Source organism: Alosa pseudoharengus, unplaced genomic scaffold (genome assembly GCF_046254945.1).
Source record: "Alosa pseudoharengus isolate Yale_2024_CS ecotype anadromous, Long Island Sound unplaced genomic scaffold, YU_APseudo_1.1 YU_APseudo_1.1_scf_4, whole genome shotgun sequence".
Classification (NCBI taxonomy): Eukaryota; Metazoa; Chordata; class Actinopteri; order Clupeiformes; family Clupeidae; genus Alosa; species Alosa pseudoharengus.
The window spans coordinates 26150456-26175074 of record NW_027468774.1 but is presented as its reverse complement, the minus strand read 5'-3'; the positions used below and the strand labels follow the sequence as shown (position 1 = coordinate 26175074).

General features: G+C 43.3%; 1 protein-coding gene across 2 annotated transcripts; it reads right to left on the bottom strand.

The window, feature by feature from the left end:
* Nucleotides 1-911: 911 nt before the first annotated feature.
* Nucleotides 912-24375, bottom strand: xpo6 (exportin 6). 2 transcript variants are annotated; one of them, XM_076265591.1, is made up of 25 exons: nt 23874-24375; nt 23027-23117; nt 22455-22567; nt 19534-19731; nt 17366-17525; nt 17081-17158; nt 14798-15281; nt 14530-14656; nt 14326-14435; nt 11334-11442; nt 11070-11162; nt 10328-10397; nt 9850-10009; nt 9529-9621; nt 9097-9268; nt 8783-8929; nt 8255-8426; nt 7815-7970; nt 4633-4747; nt 4057-4135; nt 3814-3906; nt 3508-3669; nt 2076-2174; nt 1697-1927; nt 912-1569 (listed from the first exon to the last, which is right to left on the bottom strand). In XM_076265591.1, the coding sequence occupies exons 1-25, from the start codon at nt 23874-23876 to the stop codon at nt 1468-1470; spliced, it is 3417 nt and encodes a 1138-aa protein (XP_076121706.1). In that variant the 5' UTR covers nt 23877-24375; the 3' UTR covers nt 912-1467. The 2 variants fall into 2 exon arrangements, with proteins under 2 accessions (XP_076121706.1, XP_076121707.1); XM_076265592.1 differs by having other exon boundaries at nt 9121-9268.
* Between the last annotated feature and the right edge of the window lie 244 nt (nt 24376-24619).

Sequence of the window (24619 nt, the reverse complement as noted above, 5' to 3'; positions counted from 1 at the left end):
GCAACTCCGAATAGAGAAGTCATATTAACATAAAACCTTTTTCAATTGTCAGGTGCTGCGCCCAGGTGCCAAGTCTAATAATATACAATTATCCAACATAGTAGATAGATAGATAGAAAGATACTTTATTGATCCCCAGGGGAAATATATTAGTCACATATTCTGAGGTACACAAACATGTATGTAGCTTTATTGATGTCAAGCACTTACCCTGATTGTGAAACCATCAATATCTGAAGAATCGCTTAAGCCTCAACTGTGGAATTTGGTTTGTTTATATTAATTTGATCACATCTCTTAAAGTTTAATTTGATTCTCTCAATAAAAAGGCCGCCAAATGGCCAACATACATTCAGCAGCCAAAACAAGCCTGTGCCAATATCTTGTGTGATGTGAAAGTTTACCAAATTTGACGTCTTGGGATGCACAAAGTCTGATGTGCTGTCAAAGCACTGTTGCAACTTCTTAAACTTGAATATGTTCCGCTAAACTTACTCCTCTCCGGCAAACTAAATATCTTTGGTTTGCGGACATAACAAGGCTTTTCAGGAAATGATCTTGGGTTATGGGAAACACTGACAACTTTCCCCACCATTTTCTGACATATTATCAACTATCTAACTATTCAACTATCTAACTACTAACTATATTATCAAGAAAAAGGTTAGATAGTTGCAGCTCCAGTGAGCAGATGGGCTTAGGTGTAGAGATACATGCAAGCCATTTAATGGCCATGATAATGTTTTATGAATATGTAATTTGAGGAACAAACAGGGGTTCTCTGGGGTTGGAGTAAGGTCTTTAAGACTGTTTAGTAAGTGTGAGTAAATACTAACATTATCCAATACAAATTATAACATAAAATAGTTCAAAATCCTTTGTGCACAAAGTGATCACGCAGTGAATCTTGCAACTTTTACAAAAGAACTTTATTTGGGCCTATTTTTCCTGATGCATCAGGAATGGAATGATATGTAAGCATGTGAGTCCGTCTCCATGGAGATGAAGTGAAGTGATATCTGAAAATTAAAAAAACATGGCTCAGCCCCTTAACGCCTCATGGAGCCTGCGTCAGTCCACACATCACACAATAGCAGACCAGGAACCGCTACTAGAACCATTATCAGTCCGCGTCTCACAGCAACACACCAGTCCAGCTTGGGGCAGCAAAGTGTCATCGGGCTTTGGCCACATGATCATTGGCAACATGTGAAAATACACAGGAGACAAATAAAGTCTAAAACAAATAGTCCCCTGCAGCAAAAGGGGTGTGGCTCACAGATAAAAACAGTCCAGACACGCCCTCTTTGGACACACCCTCCCCAGACAGCTCCTACTCTTGGTCTGCCACTGCGCTGAGCTCACTAAGAGGGGCTGGGCTGTGGGAGGGGAGGGGCTTAGCCACATTTAAGGCGGAGTCTATGCAAGCTGTTGCTATAGTTTCAGTGGCGTGGGTGGGGCGTGTTGCTATAGCTTCAGCGTGCCTGGTGGCAGGCTTCCATTACACAGTCTGTAATAGCGCAGGTCATTCACCAGCCGGTAGACACTTTGTGTAAATGATGGCAAATCCTGCAAGGACAAACAGTTGATTAATAGACAAATATAGAGGACTGGCACAGAGCCTTCATTTAGTACCCTCTCCAATACCATAACTGACATGCAGCCTATCGCCATGTTGCTAGTGACAATCTCTTACCCTCTCAGGAGTGAAGTTGCGGGCGAGAGTAGCACGCTGGTGGTGGTCGAGGCCCTGGCAACCGTTCAGGAACTCGGGCAGGAAGGAAGAGTAGAAGGTGTGGAAGTTGACAGCGGCCATGTTGTAGACAGCCACCGTGATGTCGTCCTGCAGCAAGTCGTGGCTTTTGTGCAAGAGCACCTGCAGCAGCACGTTGATGAAATGGAACAGCATGGAGCTCTGAAACAGCTTCTGGAAAGTCAACACACACAAACACACATGAAAAAAACATGTGCGAGTGTTTTCGGTTTAGGTCCTTTATGTCCATGTTTAAACATATTTTTTTTTTTTGTTTTGTTTTCATGGAATAGTATGTGTTTCTGAAGCCTTCAAAACACACCTTGTGGTATAGTTTGTGCTTGGTGTTGAGAACCTCCAGGTAGCTCAGGTTCTGCTTGAAGATGTGGATATCTGGCTGCAGGAAAGACTGGCCAAAAGCCTACCACAAAAAAAAGAAAAGCAAATTACATATGGACGGAAATATCACAAAATACAGAGAAACCAAGAAAGGCACTGTTGGCATGGGGATCCATGTAAAAAAAAACCTTGAACCATACAAGGGCAGAACAAAATATCAGGACAAATTACTTTGCCTTTGGAGTAACTTAACCTTTACAAACATGCACATGTGAGCTGTGTACAGCTGAATGCAAACTAGCTGCATTTACCACCTGTTGGGTAGTTCTAAAAATGGGTGCCTTGATATTTAACTTCTCAAAGCGATCATACATGTGACATGTTTCAGATTCTGTTCAAACCTTGTCTAAATCATGAATGGGTCCCAAAACCAAAGAGTGTAAAATATTCCTGTTCAAATCTTATGTCTTCATTTTGTTAGCCTTTACAGCCTGAAAAACCCATGATCTGGGAAGCCATGTTTGGCCATTAATATGTTGAAAAGTATTTCTCATAGCCAGCCCAAAGTTTGCAAGTTGGAAGACAAATATGTTGTCAGTATGACTGAAATCACAAAAAGTTTGTACGACATGCTCATTTATTTTCTATACAGCCCTAGATTGGAGTAAAAAGACGCAAAGAGAGTGACATTGAAGGTCTTATAAAAAATGTTGATACCAATTTAGTATCAGTCTTTACTTTGTGTTTGAATACAATAACTCTGGAGTACAAGAAATAGATTTGCATCAATGTGCAAAAAGAGTTTTGAAAGGATTGAAAGGGACAGCGGAGTACACATTGCATGCAATGACGCAAAGTTAACTCAAATGACAACGTCAGGTTGAACTAAAAAGATTGGTTTGGGAGAGGAGGCAACCGAAGAAGCAGTGTAACAGGACAAATGAATAACAGAGAGAAGGTCTAGCCATAAAGTAAGCAGAAGTTGCCTTCTACTAGGATCCCTTTACGCTTGTGAAGTCATTATTCACTAAAAAGAAAACAGGAAGTTTGAGGGTTTAAAGGAGTGACATAGAGAAGTATCTGCAACAGGTACATATGGACGATCAGAGGCATGGGGTAATTTAACACCATGGGCAAGACCTGACTGAGGAGGCAGCTCAATTGCTACCACACTTATAATCCATAAAAAATCTAACAAATAACAAATGTGCCATCTAGTCCATAAAATGTGCCTTGTTGATAGATTTTGCACTTTGCCCAACTTTTAAAATAGTCCTAATATGAGTCATCCAGCTGGAGAGCAACCATTCTGAAAATAATGGCATCACTGGAGTGTCTTATTTGAGAATGGTCAAAATATGCATTGAAAAGCTGGATGGAAACCAAGCTGTAAACACAGTGTGCAGTCAGTGTACCTGCATGGCGGCGGTGAACTGGGCCTCGTTCTCCATCAGCTCCCCGGCTCCATCCCGCTGCACGCTGCTCAGGACTGAGCTCTTGAAGAAGAACCTCCAGTTCTGATGGAGAATCTGGAACAGCAGCTCAAACATCTCTGCCTTCACATCAGGGCAGGAGCGCTACAAAATACACACACAAAAACACAATTGTATAGGAAATGTACAGGATACAAACAAAAAAACTCCCACCCCCCCACACATACACACACATAGCTCCAATTCAATAATTCTGATGTTTGATGTGAGTATCTTGGCAGGTCTCACCTCTGCCACAATAGGATAGACTTGCTCCATGCAGAGGCTGAGAATGCTGGGCAGCAGTGGTTTGAACGTCTGTCCAGGCTCCTGAACCACCACCTACAGGGAAACAAAATGCATACACCCTCTTGAACTGATACTGGTAGTACAAGCTACTTTATGACTTTGTGGGGAACTGCATAAAAGCTGACACGACAACATGTTATTAAATGTTGAACATCAGGAATGTGTGGTTACAGTATATTGTACCTGTAAAATCTTGAGAAACTTCTGGACCACTTTTGACCCAGCGCTGCCCTCCTGTAGGATGCTGATGGCCAGCTGCTCCCTGCATCACATGACACAACAAACCACATCAATAACCACCACCAACGACCAATTACATGACTTCCCTTACCGGGACATGTGACCCCAGTCAGTTAGTCAGTCACATTTCATCCAATTTAATATGAAACTGACTCTGTAACAGTATCATCTGAGTGGTAATCAGATCTTACAATGCATGGTTCCTTAAACCCCCTAAATTCAAAAAGACAACCATTCTTTTATAGTGTAGTCATAGAGACTGATTATGTTTTGAACATCCACTTATTAACTACACAGTGCACTCTATAGTGAAAAACTATATAGTGGCTACTCAAAATATAGTGCACGGTGTAGTGAATGACTGGTTGCCTGGACACAGGGTCTCAGTACTGGACACCTTAATGCATGTCATACATCAAGTGGTCAATTAGTTCTGAACACTAATTTAACTAAAAAGTAAATAGAATTGTACATGTGAGTAAGTGTGTGTGTGTGTGTGTGTGTGTGTGTGTGTCTAACCTTGTGAACATGTTGAGGAAGGTCTGTATGATCTGCTCTGTGAAGGCCACCCCCATCTGCACACGCAGAGCCTGGAAGAGCGTGAGGAAGAAACTCAGCATCTCATCTGTGATCTCTGAGGGGGACAAAGGGAGAAAGAAAGAGAAGTCAGTACAAATTAACAGTAGTCAAGAGCACAGCAGCATCTCTAGACTGTATAATTCTGATCCTAGACAAAAGGCTAGTGTGTGCGCCATTTCATACAAAAATGAAATGAACACAGATAAAGATGGAGCCTTCTATCCATACTCCGTTTTTGATGTTGAGCATAAATCGCTTTGCTGTGGTCTTCCTGGCCTCCTGTCACCGTTATGGAATTAGCAAACCGAGCAAGGATGCTAGCAACTACTTGCTGCCCCTCAGCCACAACTTTCATCAAATACACCGCAGTGGAACTCATGACTCAGTGGAACTCACTCAGCTCAAATACATCTCCGAGTTGCCTTGAGGTGATAAAATCTCTCCACCTCCTGCGTCGTTCCCCCTATGTCCATAGGGCTGCCCGTCATAAGTTTGTTTACTCTCAGGAAACTTTGTCTGTCCCAGCTGTTTGGTGCCAAGCTTCCACACCCATCACATGTAAATCTGTGATACTTGGTCTGTGTGGACAACACGGTCACCCCTGACACCCCAGGTTGTCCTAATCTACTGCCCCCCCAAAACCTCTGCCTGCTTCCTATCTGAGCTCACTGAACTGCTTGCCACTGTTTGCCCGAAATCCCCGTCTACCATCCTGGGTGATTAACATTCATGTGGATTTCAGTAATTGTTCTCTTGCTACGGATTTTCTATCACTGCTTGACTGCTTCAATTTTTCACAACACGTACATGGCCCCACGCATGACAAAGGGCACACCCTGGACCTGGTGTGCTGTGCTGGCATAACCCCCTCCAACCTGCAGTGCACTGACCTGGCTGTCTTTGACCACTATGCCATCCTATTCTTGGTCAAACTACAAAGAAGCCCTTTCTCAGGCAAAAACAAGGTATTACTCCACACTAATCAGTAACCAAAAAAAAAAAAAAAAAAAAAAAAAACACCCCACATTGCTCTTCTCCACCATCAACCGTCTTCTTCACCCTCCTGATGCCGCTAAACCCTCAGATGCAGCTGACCTCTGCTCCAGGTTCCTGGATTTCTTCCAGCAGAAAGTGGACACCATCCACCGGCAGCTCCAGTCTCCTGGGCGCTCCCCCTGCCCGCTCACCTCAGTGCTGCCTATCCGCCTCCTCTCCACTGGATGCCGACCAAGTAAAAAAACTGGTCACCTTACCTAAGACTTCAACCAGCAGTCTTGACCCAATGCCTACCACCCTGGTCAAGGCCTGTTTTCCCATTCTCTGCCATCCAGTGGAAAACATCATAAATGCATCTCTTGCCTTTTGTGTGGTAGCATCCAGCTTCAAAATGGCAGCAGTCATCCCCACTCTCAAAAAGCCAGGCTCAGACCCAGATGACCCAAACAACTATCGTCCAATCTCCAACCTCCCTTTCATCAGCAAAATCCTGAAACTACTGCAATGGTGTCCTATCTGGACTGCCCACCAAGGCCCTTAGCAGACTCCAGTATGTCCAGAACTCAGCTGCCAGGGTTTTAACCCACACAAAGCCCTGGCAGCATATCACTCCCATCCTCCAACAGCTCCACTGGTTGCCAGTCAAGTCACGCATCGCCTACAAGATCCTCCTGCTCACCTACAAATCTCTCCATGGACTCTCACCACAATACTAAGTTAGGAGGCGTGCACATCCGAAAACTGGCAGGTGCCGAATTCCAAAGGTTTAGAACATAGAAGAACAAAATTGAATCCGCACACTGAGCTCCACGTTGACTATTTAAATCACCAAGAAGTAACGTTTCGGGCTTCTGCCCTTCTTCTACTGCCCCTTAAAGTCTAAAGAAGGGCAGAAGCCCGAAACGTTACTTTTTGGTGATTAAATAGTCAGAGCTCAGTGTGCGGTGTGCTCAGTGTGCGGATTCAATTTTGTTCTTCTTTGCTCTCACCACAATACCTCACAGACCTCCTCCACCCCTAGACTCAGTCGCGTTCCCTGCGGTCCTCTGACAAGGACCTGCTGGCCACCCCCCGCACCAGGTTGCGGACTTTTGGGGACAGGGCTTTCTCTGTCAATGCTCCCACACTCTGGAATACTCTACCACTCCATGTCTGCTCTGCCCATGTTCAAAAAGCACCTCAAAACATTTCTTGTCACTAAGTCCTTTGACCCCTAACCACATTACAAGATCATGTAGCCTATCATAGCCTGTCTTTAATGATAGCCTGACTTGTCGCTGGTCGTTGAATATGTCACATTACATGGCACGTTCCTCCTTCGGTGTCATTCCCGACCTTTCATATTCAGACACAACTATGGAAATTTGACAAATCCTTGACAAAATCAGCCTGAATTCGTTTAATCTGCACAGACCATTGTGTTGATGGAAGGCTGACACAACATACGCGCATCAGAGGACTGCAGTGGGCAAGAGGGGACATAAATAAAGCTGGATCATAGAATTACAATAACAAGGTCCAAGCACATCCAGTAAGTGTCCTGTAAGCCAAGGTGAGGGATATGAATTTAATCATGTCTGCAGTAGGAAGCCAATGAAGAGTGACTAACAGAGGAGTTACATGTGTCTTCTTTGGCTGATTAAAGACCAGATGTGCCACTGCATTTTGAATCCTCTGCAATAGTCTCACTACATAAGCAGGAAGCAGGAAGTTATGTGGTATATGCAAGAAGTGGATAAAAACCCACAACTGTCCTAGAAATAAGCACAGGATCAGGCTCCTATTTGGCCCACAATGGCTGTGGTCACTCCAAAGACCCCCCCCCCCCCCCTTCCAAAAGAGAAGAGGCCCAATTCTTCTCCATCAGATTGATACTGAAACAAATTGTGTTTGTCCCTATCTGGATGTAGAGAGATGTAGATGTTAAAAACAACTCAAGTTGTGTTATTTTCAACTAATACTGTGTACAATCTTGAAACAAAAAAAAACAAAAGCAATGTGTTGGAAACAAACCCAAACTGTGTTGTTCCTACCTGGACATAGATGTGTTGTTTTTCAACACATTCGTTTTGTGAGTGTGAGGTGCAACTGAATTGAGTGGATGTGGATGTGGATGAGATTCTGACCTGGTTGCTGGATGTAGTGGGGAAACAGCGCCAGGGAGACCTGCACGGACTCCTGCAGACTCTGGTAACAGATCTGTCGAGATTTTGTGGACTCCCCAGAAATACTTTGGACCAGGTCACGTAATACTGACAGGGTCTGTTGCATGACTGTTTTGTCTGCGAGAGGGTAAACAAAGAAACAAAGCTTGTAAACACACCGAGTTTTAGGGGGCAATTGCAAATGATGGGGGAGAGAGAGAGAGAGGATAGGATAGGATAGGATAGGATTATTATGTAGGTGGCAGCTTCGAATAAGCCCATTGCACTTTCTGCCTCTACATGCCCTGTACTGCTTACTTTTGTTTTGGTTATTTTGTGTAAACCAGCCTAGGACACAACCCCATATATTAATGTGTAATGGAGGGCAACAGTGTGGTGGTAGGAGAGCATTCTGGGCTTACTGTTGTGGTGGTAGGCAGGCGGTCGGGGCAGCAGGCGGTACTGCTGTGTGAGTGTGCTGACCAGGCGGCCATGGCTGGATGAGCGGCTGGACCACTGCTGCTCCGACTCAGGCAGGCATGGCCAGGGCAGCAGCAGCATGTTGGACAGAGCTCTGCACACCAGCACATGGGCCTGGGAAAAAAAAACAGACAAGTGTATAAAAAAAGATAGGTCAGGAAAACAAAAACTACCAAAGGAAATCATTACTTCTAAAACAACTTTTAAAAACATTTAAACACCCTTCCTCAGTTGCTTATAGTTTATAACTAGGCAGCAACCTATTTTCTTTTTTAAAATAAACAAATTCAATTCACTTGTGTTTCAACATTGGTTCCTGTAGTCTACATGTACTAGTAATAATGTAAAATAGAACAGGCATTAGGCAATATTTACTGCACATAAGTAACTACTTATACCATATCAAACTTATCTTTGCCTGCGTGATTTTATATTCTCATGTGACAGACGCACACACCACATCCGCCTACCTCATGGGGCAACTGGTGGTTGTGGTTCTCAGTGATCAGGTTGAAGATGTTCTGCACTGGTGGCAGAGACACCAAGAACACCGGCCGCACCGTGGTTGCCATGGACACAAGGAGGTGGCATGCCGATAGCAAAAGCTTCTCTGGCACCTAAAAGTATGAGGAAATTGACAGACAAATTCAGACTGAGATATCCTCAAAAAATGAAATAAATAAAAGAAAGGCTATCATCTGTGCCACAGCACCATCTACTGGACAAGCTGGATAAAACCTAGATTGCACGGAAGTAAAATGATAGCGAGGCTGTAGCCACAAACCTGTTGAGTTCTACAAGGCAATACCTTGGCACTGATGAGGGGAGTGGTGGCGGCCATGCTGGATGTGATCAAGTTGGCAAATCGTGTTTGGTCCTGCTGTCGCTGCACTTCACTGCAGAACTGAGCCAGCCAATGGGAATAGGCCTGCAGAGCCGCCAAGGACTGGGCATGGCTATATAAAGAAGCAAACAGATGCACTATAGAGACGGGAGAGAATAGACACCCCAACTGGCCCTCAACCCCGAGTCTACAGAGTAACACACCTATAGCAGCGTTAGGCAGTCAGAGTGCATACCCAACTATAGTGACAGCTCCCAGTCTCTCTCACACTCACACTTTGTGTGGGTTGCAGAGGTGTGTGTAGGCAGTGGGCAGACAAAGGTATATGTGAGTACATGCTGATTTGCATAGATGCGAGAGTTTGTTACTTACACATCGATGAGGTCTGGTTTTAACACTGAGGGAACAGCTGTCTCCACATCATACAAACTGATCTGGGAACCATAGCATGTGACCTCCACCAGCCTAAAAGGACAAACATCAACACGCTTTGTATAACAAGTCAAATCAACATTGCACATGTACCAAGACACAAGGTAGGTGATTATTTAGGTCAAAATATGCTAACAAACTTTGATGAAAACATGATAAATAGCTGCTTTGGATTCTTTTCATACAATTCATAATTGAGATCAACGATAACATGCTGTGGTACGGTATTCTACATAAACAGTGTTGGTGCAGATCACGCACCTCTGCACAATGGCCAGGGCATCAGAGAAGCGGGCAGTGAAAACATCTCCAGTGAAGAACTCAGCGAGTCGCCCCACGGCCTGCAGCAGAGAGCTCAAGTCCCGTAGGGCGCAGTGCAGCTTCCTGCAGTCTGCCTCCGCCGTGATGTTCAACCGGCGACCTGAAGGAGGGGTGACGCAACACACACACACACACACACACACACACACACACACACACACACACACACACACACACACACACACACACACACACACACACACACACACACACACACACACACACACACACACACACACACACACACACACACACACACACACACACACACACACACACACACACACACACACACACACACACACACACACACACACACACACACACACACACACACACAAATAATGCTCATGATGACCAACACAAATACACAATTAAGAAAATGAATGGTGAAATGACAGTTGTAAAGGTAACTCACTTGATCCATTGGTCACAATGAACTGTTGCAGACCAAGGTAGATATCTAAATCTTCTTGAAGCACTGGGAACTGTCCATTAAGACAGAAAAAAAATTGCAGACACAAAAATTAACACATACATATTTATTCACATTCGCATCCTGTTCTTAATGGAAACCAACACTTTGCGACTTCCAGTTTTTAAGTTGTCATGCAATAATGTGAGTATTCAGAGTAGCTGATACGAAAACTGTCATCTATTACAATTGTAAATTGTAATCTATTACTTGCTCCCTCAACCTAACAAAATCCTATTTTTTGGAGGCCTGGATGTTACCCTTGATTATATCATCTGGCTGCATAGCTACACTAATTACTCTGTTAGAGTTAAGCAACCCCCCACCCCGCCACTAAACAGAGGCGATGTTGACAAGTGTTACAGGTGGTGAAAACTGGCTGCACTAGTAAAAGTTTTTGTATGAAAAAGCTATTAGGCCCATGACGTCAGACCTAACAACCAGATTTGACTAAATGCAAACATTTATTGTAATACTCAGATCTACCCACATATTCACATTAAGGCCTAAATGTCAGACACTTAACTTAAAAAATAAAGATGCACTTAATTGAAGTTTTCTTGTGCTGATTTTAAGTGCTTTAAATTCTGCATGCACATGAGGGAAGTGTATTTTCAATATATCACCAAGACATTGACAAACGCATAGACCGAGACACAATACACTGATGAGGATGGGAACTCACCAGAGTGGAGAAAGTCTGAGAGGGAAGTAGCTCCATCACCTTGGCGACCACCTCCAAACTCTGACGCAAGTACCGCTGCCACTCCGTCTGTTTCTATAGTGACCAACATTCAGTTCAAAAACAGAACAAGCCACAGATCACGTCGCACAAAAGAGGATCAAGGTGAGTGCTGTCTAGATGAAAAGCGTGTTTGTGTCGCATCACAAGTGGCTCTTGATCAAATGAAATCTAGGTCTATTCCTGATAGTGATGCTTGCTACTTACATCATCATCTAGAGTCTCATCATCCAGCTCCTCTAGTTGGGTCTGGTTTGATCGAAACTGGATTCTGTTTAAAACTTCCCTGAGCAGCAGCACCAGAGCATCTTTATACCTAAACAGCATCAAGATCAGACAACACAGAATTCACTACAAACACAACCAGAGGGAACATTTTGACAAAATTATAAACAAAAAAAACACTTAAAATTGACTACAATCTTTTCAGAAAAAAAGCAGGTCTGTTTGGAGTGCTGCAGGGGGTAAGTCCTTTTTGGTGCTCTTCGATGCAGGGATTCCAGTTTTAGTAAAAGTAAGACAAATCCGAGGCACTCAAGAAGGATGCATGTAAACATTTATTTTCTATTTGGCTACTTAACCTACACGTTTCAGCCAAGCTGGCCTTCATCAGAGCAATGCATTGCTCTGATGAAGGCCCACTCAAGCCTCAGATTTGTCTTATTTTTGACTACAATCTTTGCAAATTTAGAAGGGATACGTGGATGAAACTGAAAGATAAATATACACATGACAAAAATGCTGCCTCTAGACTATGAAGTGGCTTTCACAGACTTCCTGTTTTCACACAGAGAAATCAGTGTTTCTGTTTCATCTAAAAATGCAATAGGTTGACGTAGATGTTTATAACGGAGATGGTTTAGGTGGTGGACAACCAAAGTTTTCATTCTGGAGAATATTAAATGGTATGCCATGCTTTGGCTCGGCTAGCTCATATGCTGTCTGCTTAGTTTGTGCTGAAGTCTGGAATTTCTCAAATGAGAACTTCTAGGCCTATCAGTAAAATCTGACTGGCTTCAATGAAGACAAAAAGGAAGTGCCATCATTTGCAAGCCAGAAAGAGCATTAGCCGCAATCATCATATCTAGCAGATGCAGGTGGATTTCTTTCAGCAGAAGCTTGGTATATTAGCACTTGGCAATCTTGGAAAGACACATACAGCGGAGAAAATAAGTATTGAACACGTCCACATTTTTCTGCCTCTCTGGAAGTATACTTACTGAAAAAATGTTAACGTGTTCAATATTTATTTTCCCCACTGTACATCTTTCTTGAAGGAAACCTAAGTTATGTCTCTACTACCAACTGGGTTTGGAAAGTTAAAGCAGCAAATATGTAACAACTTTATCTTTAAAAAAAAAAAAAGGCTCCAAAATCATTTTAACAGCGCACTTATTCTTAATAGGGAAAATGTAATTTCTGCCATTGTCATTGTCTCACCCGGAACTCCTAGTATTGCACTAATAACAATTTTAGTGTACCGGGCAGAAAAAGCATAGCCTGGCCATGCCCACCTATAACCTCCTTTCAGTGAAATACTAGTCTAGCACACAACAATACACTAATGTTTCCCTCGGTCGCAAATGGTGACAGGCCAATGAGATGAGAGGGGATGACTCATACTTCAGAAATTGAAAGTGGCAGTGGTAAACAGCAATATCAATGCTTGCAAACATAAAACATAAAAAAAATTGTAAATTTATATAGAGAAAGGGTTAGGGTTTACATAGATTGTTTCCTGACTGCTGATGTGGTTTATTGTCAGTTTATTAAGTGTAGGAAACCCCGATCAATGTGATTTAAATAATTGGTCCAAACTAACCAAAGTTAACGCAAAGTCTATGCCCCTTGGGATGCTAGCGTTGGAAAAATGTCCCAATCATCAATCACAAATTGAGTCTGGTTTTACCAGGTTAGGAAAAGCAACCCTTTTTGCCATTCTTCAACATCAGCTATTGCGCCTAATGCAGGTCAGTCAAATGTTTTTTCATGCACATTGAAAAATTACCCTAAAGATTTCAGAACTATTGCTACAATGAGGAACATTAGGTAAATCATTTCACCAATGAGGAATCACAGAAGACTAGAGTCTTGACTGGGACCTCTTTGAACTGTTGATAGAATAGCATAGCAGACACATCAGAGGACTGTGGTGGGCGAGAGGGGCTGTAGAGCTGGATCAGGGCATTAAGATAGAGGACTGTGGTGGGCGAGAGGGGCTGTAGAGCTGGATCAGGGCATTAAGATAGAGGACTGTGGTGGGCGAGAGGGGCTGTAGAGCTGGATCAGGGCATTAAGATAGAGGACTGTGGTGGGCGAGAGGGGCTGTAGAGCTGGATCAGGGCATTAAGATAGAGGACTGTGGTGGGCGAGAGGGGCTGTAGAGCTGGATCAGGGCATTAAGATAGAGGACTGTGGTGGGGGAGAGGGGCAGTAGAGCTGGATCAGGGCATTAAGATAGACAGGTGCAGTATTCTGTAGGTCAGGGTGAGGGATTGGAGTTGAATTCTGTCTGCTATGAGAAGCAAATTAAGAGTAATTAACAAAGGAGTTAAATGTGTCTCCTTTGGCTGAGACCAGACGTGCCACTGCATTCTGAATTATCTGCAATGGTCTCACTACACATATAGGAAGATCAACTGATAAGTTGCAAAAGGCTTATGCATTGCAATAGTCCAGTTTGGAAAGAACCATGGCCTTCACAAGATGTTGTGTGCTATACTATGTTAGATAAAGTCTGATCTTCCAAATATTGTAAAGGATGAACCGAAATGACTTTGTGACTGAGGCTACATGCTCAGAACAATTGTGACACCGAAGTTAGCAGGGGTCAGTGAAGATGTGCCAAGCTGGATGCTGATCCGTTTGGGAATAGCCATATTAACAGGGAATACCAGAAGCTTATTTTGGCAGAGATTGAGCTGAAGGTGTCGATCTTTCATGCAGACTGAAATATCCCTGAGGCATGCAGTAATCCAAGCAGACATGTGCCAGCTATCAGCTAGCCCATAATGACTAGTTCAAATCAGGTGTGAAGTATTATATTACTATGTTGCTTATTTACCTATTTGACACATCTACATTACATTTACATTTATTCATTTGGCAGATGTGTTTATCCAAAGCGATTTACAGCAATAGATTAACATTTAAGCTAATGGCATTTAAGCATACACACACACAAACACACACACATTACCTGTTTAAAACACTGTCACTGTCCGCCAGACGGCTCCTGATTTTGGTGGTCATGTAATCCAGGAAGATGCTCCAGATGTCCAGACAAGCCAGGTAACCTTCATGGGTTGGCTGAAAAACAATGGGCAGTAAAACAAAGGCTACGTCCAACAGCAGTGAAAAATAATATGGGGCCTGTAGTTTTAACACAGCATAGGTTTACTACCTGATTAAAAGTGTACTTGAAAAGAAGGCCTAAGAACTCCACGAGGGGAAACTGAGCATTGGACTCAATCCGTCTCAGATGAACGCTAACAAACAACCGCAGAAAGTCTGTGAACTTCTCCAAATAGCTGCAAAAAGAAAGCAAGAATGAGTGTGTGAAAAGGGGCAGTTGCATCCTGTTTGTGTTTGTTTGTGTGTGTGTGTGGTGTGTGTGTGTGTGTGTGTGTGTGTGTGGCCAGCAACAGAGAGGTCAAAGCCTGGAGCCGTACCTCTCGTCTAGTTCTTGAAGCCGGTTCTTGACCGTGTGCGTGTTGGTGTTGGTTGTGTTGCTGTGTGAGTTGGTTTGCGTGAGTTTTTGCAGCAGGAAAAAGGTCTGCTGTGATATCCGCAGCAGGAACTCCTCAAAGTCCAGAGGAACGCAGTTCTTGCACATGAGCTCATTGATGCAGCTCATGGCCAGCACGCCAAGCCGTGCCCGTTCCGACTGGCCGACCGGCTGTACAGCCCGCGGCAGCCCTGTCCCGCCGTTGGCCGGGAGTGCCGTGTTGCCACCCGTGGTGGTGGTGTCCCCATTGGAGGTGGGCGCTGGCTTGGCCTTGACGGGCAGCTGGCAGCCGAAGCGGGCGAAGTGGAAGATGGAGGCGAGGAGTGCGGGCGTGATGGAGGAGGAGAGAGGGATCCAGCTGAAGAGGTGCGCCAGACATTCCAGAGCCAGGGAGCACATGGCACCGCTCTCCGAACCCAAAACCACAGCTGTACACCAAGAGAGAAAGACTTCAGTACCTAATACTGCCAGGCCATCACATGCCCATGTCCTGCTGTTCTGACTGGGGGCTTGTTAAAGCAACACCTTTCCTCTGTCGCACGCACGCTATTTGTTTATCCAGCACCGGCTTTGGAAATAACGATGTCCACAGATGTTGCAGGATTTTATGAAAGTATTGCGACTAGGGCTGTCAAAATTAACGTGTTAATCGCCGCAATTAATTTTGAAATACATAGCCTAACTGGTTATAAAATATTAACGCAATTAACGTATTTTGTTTACCCATTTACTTTGTGGTTGGTGTCATGTAACATGAAAGCCGCAAAACCGGAAGCCGCAAGCCTGAGAGTTTATTTTACTGTCTATGGAGTTAGCTGAAGATGGAGAGGAACCGTGAGGAGCTTGTAGGTGAAAAGTTTCAGTTTAAAAAAGGTGCCTGATGTTAAAAACCACAGTGATCAGCCATTAAATAAGAAATAGTAGCTTTACTGCAAACTGCTTTTCACTCTTGTTAGAGAACATTTCCAACGTCAAAATGCACCAACAGCATGTTACATAAACATGATATACTTTTCGAGTCCTCTCCATTAAGATCCAACTTGAACGTATGCTATTCCATTCAATTGAGAACGCATCTGAAAACTAGTGGCAGGTCCCAGCTGGCTTGTCATTGTTGATGATAATTGATATCTCCATTTTAATATAAGAAATGTATAAAAGGAAATCATGAAGGCAACAAGGACAAGGTTACAGGAGATTGCGGATTCATCCAGTTCCCACTACTGACCAGTTATAAACTGTGAGAGCCAGGGCACTTTTACATAGGCTGCACTCACTGCGATTTGGAAAATGGACAAGATTAGTTGTCTTTGCCTTTGTGTAATGGAACTGCAGAGTCTTAAAAGTCTTCAATAATTCGTTTACATGAAGTATATGATATGCAAATTGAAATGCATTCCACTCAGCTAGCTAGGTGGCTACTGGCTACCAGGCTCATAATTCACTTTTATTTTGCAAACAGAAAATATCTGGCTAGTATCATGTCATTACATGTTTCTATTTCTAAAGGAATGAAAGCTGTTTATACCAACTTAATATCATGCATGCATTGTTAATATTGTGCTATACATGTGGCACAAACAATGTTAGTTTGTGGACAGGCTATATTTGAATGGAGCTGGTAAAAAAGCTAATTATGAGAATGTGTGGACACAATGGGCTTAAAGTGACAGTGCACCATTACAGCATCAAATGAGTAGTATTCCTTAATAAATTAATACTAAAAGCTACCGAATTGACCTGTCGCTAAGCGCCACCCTTAGAACACTGATGAGACCATGACAGTCCAGCCTCAGCGGGACTCGGACATCAGCTCGGACAACTCCATAGGAAACAACAGGGAGGAGGCATAAAATGACAAATTAATGGTTATTTATGGAGTTTATTAACTCAAAAAACCCCGACGGATAACCATGGTCAAACGTTTTGCATGGGGGACGTGTAATACTGATAGCCGGTACCCCGAGAGGCTAGAAAACGGGGTATATTTTCATCAACAGTACCTAAAAGTTAAACACTGATGAAGATCTTCAAATCTTCTTCAATCATCAGATCTTCAAAACCCAATAAAAGGTATAAGAACTTCATTAGCTTCAGTAAAATGACAGTTATGTAATTAATTATGATGGTAATTATACACGCAATTTATAGTGTGCAAATTATAATTTCACAAAATGCAACATTAGGTCAAAACATGTATCTCTGATAGTAGCAGGCCATCACTCACCAGTTTCGCCGGATGTGGGGGAGGGAGGTGGTGTGGTGCCAGAGCCACTGTGCTTCTCCCAGACCGACTCCAGGATACCTGCAAAGAATTTCACCACATTGCCACCATGAGAGGGATGGTGTGAGGGGAGTCTAACATATTTGTTACAACCATTCACTAAACCAGCTGATTCTAATTAGCAGAACCCTTTAGTCAGGTAGATGAGAGAGAGAAAGAGAGAGAGAGAGAGAGAGAGAGAGAGAGAGAGAGAGAGAGAGAGAGAGTGAGTGTGTGTTGCTGCCTCACCAGTCAACAGGTTGAGCATGGTGGGGATCTGCTCTAGCAGGAGTTTGCGGAGCTCTTCCTTCCTGGCGACACTCAGGTCCTCCCGAGGGCACACCAGCTCTTCAGACGTCATCTTCAGCAACACAAGACCCAAGGGAGCCATGGCCGGGGTTTGGACCAGCTAACACACATGCGTATGCGCGCACGTACACACACACACGTACACACACGTACACACACGTACACACACACACACACACGTACACACACACACACACACACACACACACACACTGTGTGAATACTTTTCACCAACTGAGTGTATGGATACATACTGCAATAAGTAACAAAAGGCATTACAGGAAAGTCATGCTTTATGTAAAAAAACATAAAACAAGAGTTGCATTATAAAATGTTTTCTGACAATTTTAGATCCTCTGTTGCCCTGTTCACACCTGACATCAGCATGCATATCATGTCTGAATGTGAATAAATGTTAAATTTAAACGGTATATTCACAGTAAACCAATACAGCGTGGTTTTGCATTACCACAAGCTAAAAAAGCCGTACACAAGTAATTCCCCTATGTAGTTACAAGATGGTCAACAGACACCCTAATCAATTCTTATTCACCCAAAGAGTTCACCCAAACACGCCGCAAGAAACTGAACAAGAAACTCAAACCAAGCCCAGGTGATTCAAGTGATTTTGAACACAGCCTGCATGTCAGAGTTAGGATGAGAACCAAACAATAAGTGCGTTTACATGGGCACTTTTAATCCGATTAGAATCGGAATAATGGCTCAATCGGAATAAAAATGACACATATAAACACCTTGATTGGAATAAAACTGCCGATCCGATTCGATTTTCTGTTCTTATTCCGATTGAACAGCCATGTTTATGGTCAATCGGGTTGCCTCCTGTAGCTTCACAAGGAAAAGCAAAGCAGCTACGGCTACTCCGATCAAAGATTCTCAAGCGCTTGTAAGCACCTGATTGGAATAGAACATGCAAATCAGTTTATCTTCAATGCAAACAGATTTTCAGACAAAATTTTCATTCGGAATGGTTTAATTGGAATGACAAAAAACTGTTCCTGTAAGCATGGCTACTGTGAAGGGATAGGTCTTTAGGTGGACATCAGTATAGGGAGGAGGGGGGTAAAATGAAGAGCTCACCGACATTGGCAGTGTAATAGGGTAGGGTTTCTTGACAGTACTTCCGACTCAACTGCCTCGAGCTTGTAACTGGTTTTAAAGGTCAACACTGAAACATGAACACTGAAATCCCCTGCCTCTACTAGCCATGGGCACTCATTCTGCACATGCAAGCCAAATCTTTGGCGTTGTCAGCAGTCACAGTGTTTTTTTTTGTGAATAAAAAAATACGAAGAATTTCATAGCCACCTATCATGACATTGAAGATAAACTAATTTGCCACTGTGGTACTCTAGGTGGGAAATATTTGCCATTTCCAGGGCAGTGCACTTGGATCATGCTCCAGTAGTTAAAGGGACTTGATAATCAGCAGCCAATTCTTCATGCATTGCAGCTATAACCTTCTGCTGCAACACCAGGAAGACACAAGGAGGAAGCCAAGTGGGAGAGACACAGAGGCTAAGACATTTTATGAGTGCAAGAAAAACCTTTTAAAGTTCATATGTGTTTCAATGCCCTGCATCTAAGGAGCTGTATAGTTCAAGTCTGATGCGGACTTAACCATACTAGATGAAAAAAGACTTTGTTGTCTTTGCTAAACTAAAATGGTGACATCCACAAATATATCAACAAAACCAGAGTGTAATTGACCAACAACCACTTTTGTAACACATGACTCAGTTGTTGTGCTTTGTTCCCAGCACTAACATTCAGGCAATCGTGAACTTACAAAACTAACAACATAGTCAAATCGATTGCACAACTTCAGCAAAACACAGTTCCATTTAAAATGCAGAACAATATGTTCTGATTAAAGTAACTTCTGTGTAGCTGATAATGACTATCAACGCATTTTTAAAATGTATATATATATATATATATATATTTTGTTCACAATATGTATATGTGTATGTATGTATGTATATAATATGTATGTATGTGTATGTGTATATATATATTTAAACTCCACATAAATCACAAAGGAAGCTCATACTGACTTAACATGGGCTTGGGTTTATCAAACATACCTGTAAAGTGTTGCTGAAGAAGTCATGGTAGAACATGGGCCAGTCTTGCCGGCCAATGTCCACAATGACTTTACACAACTTATTTCTGATGAAGAACGGCAGTACGGCATGCTGGGAGAGAAGCAACTTGGGAAGACAACTCCGAAGCTCAACCTTCTCCTCACTTGCCACTCCAACCCACATCTTGTTCACCAGGTTCTGCAGATGAGATCAATTGAAAGTGCACTCAAAACATGACCAGACAAAAAGGACAAACGACCTGTGCATGTACCATTCTACAAACAGTGTAAAAAAGGTGCATTACAGATAGGGCTTTAGTCCAAAATGGGCAAAAGAATGCACCCAACATTTTCAGCAAAGTGAGACCATGTGTGTAGAAACTACATGCAAAAGAGTTGTAAAATTATTGATTATTACAGCTGGGGAAAATCCACCCAACCCTATTGAGCTCCAACCCTCAACCTATGAATTTTGCCTTCGAAGCAGGAATAGATAGGGTACTCTTGAAAAAAGGAGAACTTTAATCTCAGTTAGGTTCCACTGTTTAAACAAATGTGTCTATTCTCAGCTGCAGCAAACACAAGCTACTAGACACAGTGGCATTCTACAGTCTGACACACGCTAGCTGACTCTTTGCGTACCTTTACTAGTAAACTCTGCAGAGCTACTAGATGTGCTTCATGTTGATTTACTGCACAGTTCCAGGACAAAATCCTGACCATTGTCAGCCTAAAATGTGAAGAACAGTGTATGTGTATCTATTAGGGCTGTCACTTTTGTGAAAAAATCCTGTTTGATTCTTGAGACATAATTGTTCATTAAATCGATTGTAAAATCGATTTTTCATGTCTAAAGACGTTTCAATTTTCAATGCCAAATATAGGCCAATCCACGAACAACTAACGGTCTTTAGGATGGACGTAAAGGGGGCGCTTGAAGACGCACAAGCCAGCAATATTTCTGATGATTTCTTGGCGTGAAGTTTTGTGCACAATGACAAACAGGAGTGCAACATTCTCGAAAAACAATAAGCAGGGTGGACTGCCATAACATCAGTGAAAAACATTACTGCAGGCTTCAACGTGGCTGCGTTGACAATTAGAAATGTCAAACAAATTTCGCCTACGTAGAACTCACGACTGCACAGTTTGCATACCTCTTTGTCCTTCTCCATAGTTTGATATACCCAAACCCCGAAGTGCTTCCATATTGAACTCCTCAAGTTATTAGGGCCTATCACTCGTCTCTCTCATGTCGCACAGGTTGATCGCGTTGTCCTCAATTTTTTGGCAAAACACCAGCAGCACAGCAGCCGATTGAAACAGCTGTTTCCGGTGCGTAAAAATGGGTGGGAATTTTCTTTTTAGCTTTCGCAATGCTTACTGCACTTCGGAATTCTTTGTTATTTTTCTGCTTGTTTGTGAGCGTTTGTTACATCTAGATTTTTTATTTGTTTAATTCGTTTAAAATTAATAGTGTACATATTTGGTTAAAATTGATTCCCTATTTTAGTTTTCGAAACTTGTGTTGGTTGGTCCAAATGATTGTGCAATCGCTTTTCGACGTAAAGTGACAGCCCTAGTATCTATGTGTCTAATTGACTGTCAGCAGATTATGTATGCAAGTGTAATGGTAGCTAGCTGGTCTGTGGCTGTGCAGTATAGTATGTACTTTGTCTAAAACCTCCCTCCCAACACCTTAAGAGTCATGCTAGTGAGAGAACTAGCAGCCCGGGCTTTTAGCTCAATTGCTAGCACGCTCGACCACTAATCCAAGGTACTGCTGATTGTGGGTTTGAGTCAGGATGAGTGTAGGGCTAAGCCGCACTGTTCAACACAACGCAGGTTACATTGGTGCTGTGATCGGGATCGGGAGTGGGGTTTAGAGGAGTGAATGTAACAGTAGCCAGCTGGTCCTTAGCTGTGCAGTATGTATGTTGTATAAAACCTCCCTCCCAACACCTTAAGAGTCGTGCTAGTGAGAGCTAGAAGCCTTGGTTTTTAGCTCGGTTGCTAGCACGCTCAACTCCCAATCTGAGGTGCTGCTATTTTTTGGGTTCAAGTCTGGGCGAGTGCAGGGGTCAGCCGCGTGGTTCAACACAATGCAGGTATGCACCATATGTCAGTCCCTAAAGTGGGAGGTCAACACCAACCTCATTATAAGCAAAGCCCACCAGAGGCTTCACTTTCTGCGCCAGCTCAGGGAGTTTGGTGTAGCTAGGGATGCAATGCTCCAATTTTATAGAGCTACAGTGGAAAGTGTGCTTGTCTTCTCCATTACTGTCTGGTATGGTAACACCACCTCTTCAGAGAGGAAGCAGTTGGAGAAGGTGGTGCATTCTGCATCCAAAATCATAGGACGTATCATCCCATCTGTAGCCTCTATCTATGCCACACGGATTAGCCATAAAGCCCAGAAAGTACTAGGTGACCCCTCCCACCCTGCCAGATACCTTTTCCAACTACTGCCCTCTGGTAGGAGAGTCCAAAGTCTCAGGGGTAGAACATCTCGCTTCTGCAATAGTACTTACCCTGCCACTATTAGGCTCCTTAACGTTCAGACACCTTGCAGAGCAAACCTGTACTAAATGACCTCTTTCATATGCAATTTATAGACTGCACAAGACACTTAATAGGAAGATTTTTACTGCTTTTTACTGGTTGGTTTGAATGCTTGTCTATGTGATTGTCTTTCATGTTCTGTATGTGTCTTTCATGTTCTGTATGTTCCTGTGTATGTATGTATTGTCTTGTGTATTGTCTTGTATTTTTAACTGGAATGGCACCAAGACAAATTTCAATCAACTATGTTGACATAGCAATAAATTATTGAACTTGAACTTGAAGGTTGCACATGCTACGAGGGACAACAATACACTAACCTCAAGAATCTATACAGGCTATGTGGGAGAATATACTGACCTCAAACACTGTAAGGCTGTACATCATGACATACTCATTCCTGCTGTTGGACAGGAAGTACAGGCAGTGCCTCCATGAGCCTGCCTGTGATGCAAAGGTATTAAGCAACTCCTCTGCAAAAGAACATAAACATGGAGAATGAGAGTAGGTTCACAGAATAACTAAAGATTGCAGTGTGATTAAAGATACTGTGCATGTTTATTAGTTTGTCTATCTGTATTAAGATGGACCATTCAGACATTGGATAGGATTACCAGTGTAACAGTCACATATCCAGACAGACCTGGGGTACAAAGTGGAGGGAGGGGTGGCATTGGGACTATCTGTGTTTGCTTGTGAGGGGAGTGATTACATTCCCTTAATCTGTTTAGTAAAGAGGGAGGATCCCTCTGTCTTGGTATGAGATTACCCTACTCTTATTCAGCTTTGATAACCAAAACTGTCCTTAAGATGCCACATAATTTATTGTAATGTTATTTTTTGGATTTTGAAGTGTAACTATAAGTGAAGAAGGTTGTGTTCCTGATTCCTGCCTTTCATGAGAATATCTCAGAGTAAAGGTATGACTTTACCTATCTCTCTCTTCCGTTCATTTGTAGTACAGCTGTGGAAAAACTCTGTCATTAAGCTTTCAAGAGCACGCAGGGAGACCTCCTCAGTTGCCTGTGAGCAGGACAGAGGTTAAAAAGTGAGAGAAAGAGGAAAAAACAAACAGGCAGAGGAATACATTACATGAAGGGTGCCTACCATAGCAACCCCCAAAATGTAAGTGAATAGCCATGTCTTGTGGTTTACATCTACACAAAGTAAAGGGAGTTGAAAAGGTTGAGAAGTTAAAATGAGGAACACATGGGTATAGTACGCAGCTCATGCCCGCTAGATCATGCGCGCTCACACTGATGTACATCTGAATCGCCCTGGCCTGACTGCGCGTGAGACTGAAATTCTTGAAATGAGTCACAACACGTCGTGAGTTGCTCAACAGCGCGCATTCTTTGGGGTTTATGACGAGACAAAATGGAATCACCATCGATTAGACTACATTTCCTGCACCTATGAGCTAGAGTGACACATGAACCGTTTGAAACCGAGAAGCGAGAAGAGTGTCATGATTTCTACAGAAGTCCCGCTCCATTGTGTGACAGAACACACCTGTCAAGAATCATGGCGATATTCTGTCGGAGCCTTACGACCAGTAGGCTACCCAGATGAAGATCTTAATTAAACAAAAGCATTGCATCGACAATTAAACATAGACTAATTCATCTTGTTATTGGCCATATACATACAGGGGCGCGGCGGGCCACAAAATGGCCAGCACACAAGACAATCAGTAACATTTCCATATCAGACACAGCAACCGATACAGCAACCATTATGTTAGCAAACAGGCCTAACTTGTCACTTTCGGGTACTCACCATGACCGGGTTCAGTGAAGTTCAGCGCCCGGTCGCTGCTGCGTGTCTGCGGCTACTGAATAGACAGAGAACAGGGGCACTGTCTCATGCTGTGCCCGAGGCGTAGGGCCCTTTCAGCGTCTACGAACACCGAAATTCCGCATCACGGTCGAGACGTATTGTAACAACAGCTTACGGATACACAAAAAAGCAACCGACTCGATACAGTGCTGCCCTAAGACGGTCGCTTGCTGATACCGTTGCAACACGGGGCTGACTAGGGGTGACAACAAGACCCTCTGCAGCACAGCCCGGATGCAGTAGTACACAGGGTAACTCAGAAACACCATACACCCGCTGCTACTCTCCTGCAAATAGATAGCAGTACTTGGAAAAATCAGTAGGTGTTTCTGGTTGCCCGGTCGAATGTTGTTGGTTGATGCCTCCGCTGTGAGCAATTCGCAGGGTTCGATTAGCTTTCGCAGGCCTCGAAACAGCAGCTTCCTCTCTCTGCTAACAACTCCTCCTCGCCGGAAGTGAAATCTTAATCTTGGGCCGGATGGAACCGGCCGTAGCGAGACGTGTGGCAAAGAACGCCCCGTCGTCAATTTATTCACATTTTATAACTTCAAAAGCAAAGTCAACATAATTGAGACGTGACATATCAGTGAGTGCAACATTGTCATAGTAACATATGGAATGCAATATCACAGCCGCAAGGAGCAAAGTAGGCCCTTCATCGTTCTACTTTGCAGCTTTCATGCTTC